General features: G+C 44.9%; 1 protein-coding gene across 1 annotated transcript in view; it reads left to right on the forward strand.

Moving 5' to 3' along the window:
• The first annotated feature begins 1,604 nt into the window (after positions 1-1,604).
• DMRT1 (doublesex and mab-3 related transcription factor 1) overlaps positions 1,605-12,134 on the forward strand; it is a 61,310-nt gene continuing 50,780 nt past the window's right edge. The window contains exons 1-2 of the mRNA XM_035311002.1: positions 1,605-1,967; positions 4,809-4,992. Coding sequence (XP_035166893.1) covers positions 1,665-1,967; positions 4,809-4,992 — 487 coding nt within the window. The 5' untranslated portion in view covers positions 1,605-1,664. The remainder of the gene's footprint in view (positions 1,968-4,808; positions 4,993-12,134) is intronic.

The raw sequence follows: 12,134 nt of genomic DNA on the forward strand, positions 1-12,134 counted from the left end.
CTCTTTTCTCATTTTTCACTCCTTTCAGCTTTTCTCTTCCTCCTCCCACTACTTCTGATGTGTTTTTTCTTCTCCTGTCTTCACACCTTGGCTTGTTTGTTTGTCTTCCTTGTTCTGATGATTTAGCCTCCTTTCCATCTCCTCTTCCATTTGAATTTTCAATTGACTTCAAGACAATTTGCATTTGAGCGCCAGAAATGTCCCCATCAGGGCTCAGCCACCTGCAGAAGAACTTCACAAGCTGGAGTTCCACTTTCAAGACTGACTTGCTCGTTGCCAGCAACTTTGAAGCCTGATCAACGCCCCTGCAGGTTAAGATCTCAGATGGTTTCATTCAGGGATGAATTTCACTTTTCAGCACAGGAAGCTAGGAATGCCTGTTTGCATTTTTCACTCACTTAAACGTTAGTGATATACACCATCTGTTGCATAATGAAATTGTGTCATTTTTGATCTAGTAAAGGTTGTGTTCACTTTCCCCTTTTGCAGGAAAATGTGCAGTTACTGATGTCAGGAGAAGCAATTCCAGCAGCGTGATGCAAGGGAAGAGTCTGCTGCTGTGAGCCAGGTGGCTCTCCCACCCTCCTGCCAACACCCCCAGATGCTGCTTCTGCTGCTGGTGCCTCAGTTGAGGACTATTTGCCTGCTTGAGACTGGGGCTTACCGGGAGTATTTTAACGTGTGGCTGGAAAGCTCCGCAAATGTCTCTTACGTTGCGCTGTGAAGTTAAAAAAAATCTTTAAAATCTATTTAGCAAGTGGTAATTCAAAGTATCGAGAATGAATGGAGGCTTTCTTTGGCTGGCGTTGGCATTGGTTGTTTACTGGGAGGGAGGCTCAGCCTGAGTGGAATTAGCAGGGAGACAGCTGATGTAGAAGAGGGAGAAGCTTTCCTTGGCTTCTTCCAGCAGAAATAAATTTCTACCTACTGTAACTTATTACCACCTGATATGCTGAGTCATGAAGCTGGGGTTATAGAAATCTTTATGCAATCTTTATAAATCAGCCTCACATAATCTCAGGCGCTTTCTGCTTCATCTCTGTTGAGTCACTCATCTGACAGTTGTCATTCATCTTAGATTGAGATGTAATTTAATAGTTTCATTTCGGCATGAAGATAGCGTCACCTAAACTCGAGCCCGGAAAGATTTAAAGGTGTAACAGAGGAAATATTAATACTGTAAATAATATCTGTAGAGCTGCAGGGGTCCATAAATCACAGAGCGCCAGGCTGGAACGGGAGCCTATGCAAAGAAGGGAAGAAAAAAGCATCTTCCTGGGCGAAACTCTGCCCGTCTAAACCCGCACCGGAGTTACCGGAGGGCCTGTTCCCCCACAAGCACCGACCCCAGCGCCTCTGCACACGCGGGCGGGCGGCGGGGGGCGGCAGAAGGGGCCCCGGCCCCGGCTCTGCGGCCGGGCGAGGCGCCAGGGCCTCGGAGCGGGCCGGGCCGGGCCGGACACGGCGGTCAGCGGGCGGCCTCCCCCCGCCCCGCCGCCTGCCCCCGGGGGAGAGGGCTCGGCCCAGGGGGGGCGGAGGGGGCCGCGGCGGGAGGGGCGAGGCCGGGCAGCGGCCGCCCGCCAAAACGCGAGGGGTGGCGGGGCGGGACGGGACGGGACGGCACCGACGGGACGGGACGGGGCAGCACGCGCACCCCCGCCGCCATGCCCAATGACTCCCCGGCCTTCGGCAAGCCGCAGGAGGCCCCCGGCCCCGCGGACAAGGCGGGCGGCTTCGCCAAGGCGGCGGCCCAAATGGCGGCCGCCCCGGCACCGGGGGTCGCGGCCGCCTCCGCCGCCTCCGCCGCGGCGGGGAAGAAGCTGCCGCGGCTGCCCAAGTGCGCCCGCTGCCGCAACCACGGCTACTCGTCGCCGCTGAAGGGGCACAAGCGGTTCTGCATGTGGCGGGACTGCCAGTGCAAGAAGTGCAGCCTGATCGCCGAGCGGCAGCGGGTCATGGCAGCGCAGGTGAGACGACGCCGCGGGGCGCGGCGCGGGGCGGGCGGCGGGGCGGCGCGGCGGAGCCCTGCCCGGCGGCGGAGAGCCAGGACCGGAGGACGAGAGCCGTGACCGGCGGAGGAGAGCCAGCCCTGCCCGGAGGACAGCCAGCCCTGCCCGCCCCGGACAGCCCTGCCCGGCCGCACGGAGCCCGCTCCCCTCCGGCACGGGGGTCCCGGGCGGCCCCCGGGCGGCCGGGGGGGCTCGGCGGGGCCCGACCCCCAGACCGGGCGGGCACGCGGGGCGAAGCTGGGCTCCGTCACCTAACCCCTTTATAAAATAAAAACTTTTATTTTTTTTTTTTTTTTTTTTTTTTTTTTTCCCGCATGAAAACGCGTGCAGGAGCTAAGTGGCTGGCAGCGGACTTCTAAACGCGTCTGAATATGTATTTATTTTAAAACCAAACTCACCAAAACTTAAACACGCTTGCACCCTTCTAAAACGTTCAGGGGGGAAGGCTTTTACTTAACATTACATTACTAATTTTGTCCGTCAAACAACTTGTTTTTAACTAAATAATTATCCATCCAAGTAGTAGCTAGTGGCAATATGTTCCACTCCATGTTTCAGATCCATTTGACCTTACTTCAAGTGGCTTTTGATGAGTTCGTTTCCAAGAAAACAATTTTTTTTTCCTTCTCTTCCTATTTCTTACAAATTTTTCTAAACAGTGGTTTATAAACTTCCCTAACACTTTGTGGAGAGGCTCAGCATACGCAGGGCTGCCTACAGCTTCTAACCTTAAATCTAAATGGCAAATCATTGGCGTTTGGTAGTAAACCAAACCATGTCCAGTTCTGCACAGAGATAACTTTATTCATTAGCAATTCCCTCTGAAGTCACAGCTCCATCTGATAACGTTTAACGAGGCTCTGTTAGTCCTCGTGAGCCTTATGTTGAAAACTTTATTAATGAGGAGTCCTGGGAGTGATACGGCTAATGTGCTCGAACCCTGTGAGTGGGATTGCACATCCCGGTTCTCGCAAATAGAACCCTTTAGACAGATTAATTGGAAGGTGCTGGGACTTACTGTTACAAGTAAAGGCAGGGATGCCAGACCCATGGACCCGCTTTGCAGGTGATGTGCATTCAGAGCTTCATGATCCTGCGTAAAGTGTGTCCCATTGCCAGATTAAAACTCCTAGTAGCCCTCCATGAAATCGTTCCCCGTTTTTTAAAATAATTTTATTTAATTATTCCACGCAGTTAGGTTAAACTTCCTTTGAATCCATGGGGAGTTTTGGTTCATTTAAGTAATGCCTCCTGGCTGATACTACAACAGTCCAGAAATAGTGGATTATGCCAAAGTGGCATGTGCTTTCTCTGCCAGGTGTGAACCATGGAATAATAAACGTGGGTCCCTTTTTGGACCACCTCAGGGAAGAGAGAACGAAGCAGGGCTTTTTTTCCCTGTGAAGCTGTCCCCTTCTGTACAGGTAGTTCTTTCACACCACAAATTCCTCTCTCCAGCTGGCCCTTGCAGAGCGGGCTTTCTCTTCCTTGCCTAGTATTTGAAAGTGGTTTTGAAAGCCTCCCTCACTGAACCTTATCTGTGTAGGAGCTGCACATTGAAAGTCTGTCTTTACCCCTTTTGATATATTTCTGCAGTAAGCCCCTTTGCGCTGGTGGAATTTTGCAGGTCAAGGTTATTGGTTTTCTGAAGTCAGACCAAAAAAAAGGGACTAAATCCTGTAGTGTTTTCACATCTATACTCTCTGTGTTGAACATATGTATTAACGAGCTGTCGTTAATTTATCTGATGGTATTACACATCCGTATTAGGAAAATGTGGCTGTTGAACACGGCCAGGAAAGAGAGGCAAATCCTGGAGATTTACCCAGGAGAATTTCCTGCAGAAGCAGCCCGTGATCACGGTCTGCAGTCTAGTACAGATTTCCATGGTTCAGATGCAGATGCAAAGCAGTTGCTGTGTGGCAGGTTGCAGGGTGGATAGTTACAAAGCTGCACTCCTGGTAGTGTCTCAGGACTTGCCATAAGTGGATGGCTGTGCAAAACCAACCTGCTTGTTCAGGTGAGGCAGAAGGGGTGCGCTTTACCCTCTGAATCTTCAGTAAGCGTTGCATGTGCCTTGTTTGCACCCATGTCCGGAGTTTGCAGTGCCTGTGGGCTTTCCTAATGCAGACTGGGCTCTGGAGCAGCATCAGTGTTGGGAAAAGAGAGGGGAGCTGCTGCTGCACCAGACACAGACAGCTGCATGCAATGTGTGTGACACTTGCTGAAATGCTTGCAGGGTGGTTACCTGCCTTCTGTGTGCCTCTGCCGTGAAAACTCTCTGTGTGTACTGTACCATGTATTGAAATTCCCTTGATTTCCAACCAAGAGGAAGCAAGGCAGCCCATCAGGCTTGGATAGAGCAACAGATTGCAGGTATAAGCACTCATAAAGAGTTATCTTATTAAGATGAAGAGGCACAGCAAGCCTGAAAGGTGATTTCTTATCCCCAAGAACTGTATATCAGCAGAGAGGAGTGGGTCTATGCTTTTGGCAATATACTTCACCCAAGAGCAACTGCACTGCACGAGTGCAGTCAGCCTTAATGTGACCTCATTGGAAGAAGATGGCACTGGCATTTCATGGGTTTGTTCACATATGCTTGGATAGAAAAGTGGTTGCTTTTATATAGGTTTATGATCTCTTTTATATCTTCCTATACTCACTGTCTGGATCATGCTGTCAACACTTTAGAAAGTACCAAGAAACAAAAACAGCCTTGAGTTTGTCTTGGCTGTTGCCATTACAAATTGTGCTCAAGTCAGAGAACATGCCCTACATCTGTCTTCTTGTTCCCAGGTTGCACTGAGAAGGCAGCAAGCTCAGGAAGAGGAACTGGGAATCAGCCACCCAGTACCCCTGCCCAGTGTCCCAGAGCAGTTCATTAAGAAGAATGGTGGTGGCAGCTCTTGTCTCTTGTTGGAAAGCAGCAGCCCGACACACTCCACAAGTACAGCAACAACAGCAACTAGCACGCCCTCAGGTAAAGTGCTGGGAGAGATCAGCTCGCTGCTTGGGGCAGGAGCTGGCATTTTTTACACCTGCCTGCTGTGTCACCTTCTTCCCCTTTCTACAGTGGCAGTGTCATGGAGTCCCTTATCCGACAACTGTGTTGCGCTGCTGGTATGGTTAGTAAAAGGGAGGAGCCCAGCATCAATCTTTCATATTTTATTTTTTTATTTTTACTTGAAAATCAAAATAAATTTGAATAAGACTGGCACTGTGTTGAATTTCCAGGGGTGTATACCTGCAAGTAGTGATTTACAGGGAGCTTTTCCCCTTTCTACCCAAATATTTTTCCTTCTGTGCTTCTGCCATGGTCCTGGCAACTACTTGTTGACTGACTCTTTACCTTCTTCAAAACTGAAGCTAGGTGTGTGGGTAATGTCATTAGCTCTGACATCAGAGAGTTGCCCACTTGATGTGGTGGTACATCAGTTCTGTGTGGCTGGGTGCAGAGCTTATGCCTGATAGATAGAGCAGTTGAATATATACAAAAATGAAGCTGACGTCTTTGACTTCTGTTGTGTAGACAGGAAAAGGAAAAAAAAAAAACAGGAAAAGGAAATGTAATTAACTTTTAATCATCTGTACTGATGCCAATAACACAGGTAAATACACATCTGGCTTAAAAAAATGCTTGTAAAGTGGACAGTGCCTTGCATTAACTAATAAAAGGACAGCACATAGGTGTGTCTGTCATGCACCTCTCTTTTGGAGGCCATTTAAAACATTGTCAGATGGATTTGTTGAATCTGTTGCAGGCAGGCAGTTTCAGGCCAATACAGAGGAATTTCTTTGGGAAGCTTTCAGAAGAACTCATTGATAATAAATAGCTTTTTATTTGCTTTTTTGTTTTCATTATTGCAGTCATGTTACTGTCACCTTTGAATCAACACAGTCACTGCTTTCGTATTTGGGTTACTGCGTGCTTTATCTATAGTGATGGAAAAAACGGACTAAAGATTAAAGTAGTATATTCAGAAATGTATAGAGATGCTGTGTAACTCAGAACAAGAAAACCCTTGCTTGTACAGAAAGGCCAAAAATGAAATTGTCTTACTGTCAACAGAATTTGGATAAGCTTTGATCTTAATGTTTTCAAAATGTTTGTAGTTATTTACTCTATTAGCTCTACTTTAATATCTTTTATTAAATTAAATTATGATACTTTAATGAAAACTATTAATTAGACAAGCTTTAGACAATCACATGCTTGTATAAACACTGAAAAACGTGAAAATTGATAACTTTAAAATAATTTGAGTTCACTTTTTTCTTTTAGTTGAAGTAATTGTAAATATTTTGCAGTCATTGTTTTTTTACTCTAGATTTTTGTTAGTAGTTCAAATACATTGTTTCTCAACCATTTTACTGAATAACTGTGTGTAGGTGACAACGTTTAAAATACGCAGCTTCATCTCCAGAGAGAAGATTTGATTCCAAGCAGGAATCAAGACAGGGTCAGCTTTGTTTGCCAGAAATTAATGAATCTGGGAAAGAATACAAAGTTGGGTTCATACTTTTGCTTCTATGCACCCAAGCAGAAATTGAAAATTATGCTTAGCTTTTAAGCATCTGCAGTACGTAAAGTTCTGGCCCAACTAATTTTGGTATGTTCACCTGAATTCTGTGTAACTACTCATGCATATGAATTTAATGCCACCAGTGAACGTACATGCAGGCTCTGAGGTTGCCTGATGGCAGAAGCTGCTGTGTGTTCAACTAGACCTCTAGAGCAGCTTTGTCAGGTGTCAGAATGCAGACTTCTGGATTTGAAAATTCAATTTTTACAGTGAGGAGTACCACTTGAATCGTGGTGTGCATTTTCTTCCAGTCACTGTTTCTAACAGTCACAGAAATATATAAATGCCTGTGTGTATGTTCTGGCTCTTGCTTTCTGTAGCATATAAAGGTCTTCTGAAGGTAGATAAGAGGCTGGATGGATGGTACGGTGTATCATGAAGCTCCTGTTTTAAGTATCAGGCTGTTTCAGGACCAGGTACTCGAAGGCTTCTTTTATCATTGTTTTATGGTTTTACAGGTACCTTGCACTGCAAGCAAAATGAGAGGAAGGACAGTGTGGGTTATTCGGATTTAGGGGACTGTGACACAAAGAAAATGGGAAGTGACTCAGTCACAGCAGGTCTCATACTCATACTTGGAGCAGGTGTCACAGTGTCTCAGTTTGGTAGGCCGAGGTGCAGACTTTGTGAGTATTTACAGAAAAATTAATGCAGGCGGAGAGAGTCAAACTCCTTAATTGCAGCAGAAATCAGCAGCTCCCTGCGAGCCCTGGAGAAACCAAGGGCTCCTAGAGAGCCATGTTCCTGGTACAACACATGTTAGACTGTGCAAGAGATCATTTTGACAGTGGTAATTCTCTTCCTTGGGTAAGTTTTTGGCTTCACAAAAGCCGTTTTTCTTTTGAAGTCCATCACGCAGGGCATTGTTTGCCGCTGGAGGAGTAATGTGTGAAGGAGTCACACAAATCAGACACAGTGCCAGGGAGAGCGTCTTTCCTCACTGTATCTATTTTGTCGGCAAATCAGAAATATTACGGCACCTGCAGAGTCCAGAGACTGTTTTTCAGATCCCTTTGTGACATGCTATTTTTGAAGAGGGGAAGAATGAATTATCATGGTCAAAGTATAGGGGTTTATCCATTTACCTTCCCGGGCTTGGAAACGGCATTTGCTTTGGTGGGAGCATATGTTCCCCGAGAAAAACAAAAGCGATCTAGGGGCATGTAGGGAGGTTGGAAGGGAGCCGACTGTGCTCACAGGGCTTTAGCTGAACTTCTGCAAACAAATTTTTTAGTTTCTGTGTATTTTCCCTAAAAAAAAGCTGTACGTTGTTGAAAGCAGTGACCATTTAATTATACAGGGCAGTGAAAAGTCACAATAGGGCATCTAAAGCAATTGTCCTTTTTTCTGTAGGGCACGTACGTTTTGTTGCATTAACTAGCGTGTGCAACCTCAGGAAAAGGCTGTGGGGAGGTACTTGAATGTGCCTTTGAGATGTATGAGTGCAATGTATTTCAGCCCGGATCCTTCTCAGTTCCATGTCAGTTTGGTATCTTTGCAATTTTAGTATTCAGAAATTACTGAAAAAAAAAATAAAGCATGGTCATAAAAGAACTGCGCTTGAGAGCTGTTCACACCAAGGGAAGGAGACGCACACCATTTCAGCTTTCCTCCATTTTGTTTGGTCACAGATGGTTGGCCTTTTGCAGGCAGCACGGGCTGGCTGCGAGGTAGGTCATGGAAAGTTCTGGAAAGCGCAAATTCTTTCGTGTTATGTTCATGTTGGCCTGTGTTGTAAGCATCCAACATAGACAGAATTACTGCGTGCTCCTACATACCAGCTCCTTCTGTGTTCTGCGAGGTCAGTTTGCTGTTGGATTTGCCAGAAGCAGTAATAAAGGTATTGTTTATGTGCCTTCATAGTATCACCGGCCAGCAAGTTGAACATATCATTGTCAGCGTTAGTGAGTAAGAAGCTTACAGGTGTTATTTTCCTTTGTTACACTTATGCATTATGGAAACAAAATAGTGTTCTTCTTACCTTTCTCTAAGTAGGTTCTCCCTTCACTTTGAAACTCTTTGGATGACAGAGTTCTACCTGCTAATAAAAATGGACTGTAGAGAGCCAGTGGTAGTGCCAGGCCGAATGAATGAGGAATGAAGTGCCCCGGATGCCTTTGAAAACACTAGTTTGCTTTCTTTTCTCTTCCTTTGCTTTTTTGTTACCTTTCCAGTATATTTATGCCTAAATGGCTGTTCTGTTTTGGATTGACCTTTTCTGTGTTGTTGCACTTAAAACATTGCTGCCAAGGGCTTGCAGACGTTGTTATGCTGCGTAAGTAATGAGGTGAAAAAACGAGCTATTATAATTGGAAGATGTGATGGTCTGATTAAAAAAAAAAAAAAAAAAAAGTGAGAAGTTCTCTTTTTGAAAGAAAATCCTTTTATGTTACAGTGGTACCACATGCAGCCAGACTTTCAGTTTTGTCAAAAAGTCTCTTCTAGTCAACTGAAGGACAACATTAGGAAGATGCCACGAACATTTCACCATGAAGAGTGCTCAAGCAGTGGAACAGGTTTCCCAGAGAGGTTGAAAAGTCTCTCCATCCCTGGAGAGACTCGAAACTCATGTGCCTGAGCAGCACAATCCAGCTATGAAGGTGGGTCTGATCTGAGCAGAGTTTGAGTGAGCTGGCCTCCAGAGGACCTTACTACCCTAAATAATTCTATGAATCTGCGAATTGCCTACTTTTTCATAGTGTCATTAAGCCTACATATTGAAATATGTCTTGTCATCAATACTGATCAGCATTTGCAAGCCTGGGAATGAAGTCTTGACTGTTATGACCTGAAAACACTCAGCGACTAAATCTGCATCAGATTGCAACAGAAAATTGTCAGTTTAGTCAGGGCTAAGATGGTGGCTGCATGGCCTCAGACATTTTGGTGGGTCTGCAGTGGTCAGCACTCCATCATCCTGCTCTTTCTTGTTGTCATTGCCTCCTTATTATTTTCAAATGATAATTTTCTCCTGCTGTGCCTGCTACCAGTACTTCAGCAGTTTCACTTGCTGTCTGCCTTCTGGTCGTGCCAACTCTCTGTCCTTCCTAAGGGCCAAGAAGCCCCATCTTGGTGTTCTTACCTACCTCATCCCACAGGCAACAAATCTCTGTTCACATCAAAGAGCATAGTTGAACATCATGTGTCTGCTAGACTGTTAACAGCTGGTATACTTTACCCTTGTTCCTCATGGTTGGAACTGGATGATCTTGAAGGTCTTTTCCAGCCTAAGTGATTACGTGATTCTAATGTACAAAAAAAAAAAAGAAAAAAAGTTTGCATCCTTTACCCGTGAATAACATCTTTCCATCCATAACTGTCTCCTTCTCTCCAGTATGTTACACTTAAGATGAGAAGAGAATCAGGTTTGCATGGGACTCCTGTAAAATTTTACAAAATTTCTTAGCTGTTCAGCATTGCCGTTATTTCTGCAGCACACGTTGGACTTCTTGTTGGAAAGCAGCTGCTGGAGATCATCTTCTGCCTGTAAGGTGGTTTTCCTATTTGAATGAATCTGTCAAACTGGACTAAGTAAATAGTCAGTGTTTCTCTTTGAACAGTCTTTCCACGGTTTAGGGTAGAAATAGGTCTGCCTCTCTCCACTGCTTTGGTTTAGCTGTACTTGGGAACACTGCAAAAGAGTTTTGAGCGTCTCATTATAAAAGGACATAGATAAATCTGAAAGGATAGAGGGAAGGGTGACAGAATTGATGTATGTCTTGTAGAAAAGGAGACTAAGGGTGGATATAACAGTCTATAAATATTTGAGAGGTAATAATATGGAGGAGGGGGAGGGATTATTTACAGTGCTCGAGACAGCATAACAAGGAGCAACGGCTTGAAACTAAAAAAGACAAAATTAAATTAGATAGTAGACACTTTTTCTCCTAACTAGGAGTGCAATTAGCAACAGAGTGACCTGCATAAGGACAAGGGGGTAAGTGAAGCATAATCACGAGAGGTGTTTAAGAGTGTGTTAGCCTGCGTTCTCCAGTGATTAATATGGAGGTAAACTCTGATCAATGCGCAGGTTAAACTAGATGACGGAAATCTCCTGCAGCTTTGTCATCTCCAGTGTGATTCATTGCCTATGGCCATTGTTTGACTGTGTTAAATAAATCATAATGTTACAGGGTTCTGCATCCCTGATTAGATGTTTCCAGTTAATTCTCCAGTCCTGGAACCTGCAGCTTGCTAAGCTTGCAGTTTCCCTTTTCAAGCAATATTCTTTCATTGTCTTTACAGCTTGTTGTTTGTGTGCCTGTGTTTCTTTGAGCTAATGTCTGAAGTGCCATACATGCTTATTAAACAAGGCACACTCTGTTGAAGTACTGAGTTTCTGCTGTATTGGTGAAAGAGGTGGAACTAGTGGTGATTTTCGGAGTTGAGTCTACAAATGAGGATGTTTTATTTTTTCTTCCAGGCTTTTTTTGATCGTGTCTGAATTGCTGTGGAATTGTAAAGATAAAAAGCAGCATAAAAAGATTCTGAGAACCTTGGAAAAGATTTTTTTGTTTTGTTTTGTTTTTTTTGTTTTTGTGCAGGCAGGTATCACGGGGCTTGTCCAGGGCTGTCTCCATCAGAGGCAGGGTCTGGGGAAAGCTTCCTGCAGCGTGGGGGGAGCAGGGCAGGCTCAGGACCAACTATGAGCTACCTGCTTGCTTTGGGAGAGAAGGATTGCTTGGCACCAAAGCTGCTGTGACAGCAGAGGTGAAAACCTGCAGGCAGCTCAGAAGACACTTCCATCCCCTTTTCTCATTCCAGAAGAGTTTTGTTTTGTTTTGTTTTGTTTTTCCAAAGAATTGTGGGTAGATTTTTTTTTTCTTCTTTCAACATTTTTCATCCAAGGGCTTTCTGAGCATGCAGCATTTTTCTGTCTGGCTTTTCTCACGCTCGGTTCAGGTTTCCAGGTATACTTCTGTGTGCTAGAGCTCTGTAGACTCTCAGCGCATGGCAGCAGCTTCTGCATGCTGAATTGACTTCGGTAGCAACCATGCAAATTGGCTGAGGACCCCAAGTGCTGTGGGTTTCTCATCCTGATGAAGGCCAGAGGTTGGTTGGAATCCCTTATTGTTCTTTGTGCCTTGGAGGTTCTCCCTCCATCATGCTGATATTTGCATATGTGCGCTCACATTTAGAGAGTTATCTGTGCCGGCCTGTGCTTTCCATTTGTCATTATGCACACCAAGATAAGGACTGAAGCAGGAGCAGTAGATGTACTGAGAATTTTCTATCCGTGGGCACATTATTATGCTATCTGCAGCTAACCTCTTGTTCCTTTCTTTTGTCCTTGAAACAGTTATTATGACTTATCTGAATGTGTGGGGCTTTCTTTTTGCTTTGAGAAAAGATATAAGTGGGGAGTGAAGGCATACCGCACGCTTCCTCAACTGAGCATTGGCATGATTCTTTTTCTTTTTCTTTTTCTTTTTCTTTTTCTTTTTCTTTTTCTTTTTTTTTTCTTTTTCTTTTTCTTTTTCTTTTTCTTTTTCTTTTTCTTTTTCTTTTTCTTTTTCTTTTTCCTTTTCTTTTTCTTTTT

This window comes from Oxyura jamaicensis, chromosome Z (genome assembly GCF_011077185.1).
Source record: "Oxyura jamaicensis isolate SHBP4307 breed ruddy duck chromosome Z, BPBGC_Ojam_1.0, whole genome shotgun sequence".
NCBI classification, from domain to species: domain Eukaryota; kingdom Metazoa; phylum Chordata; class Aves; order Anseriformes; family Anatidae; genus Oxyura; species Oxyura jamaicensis.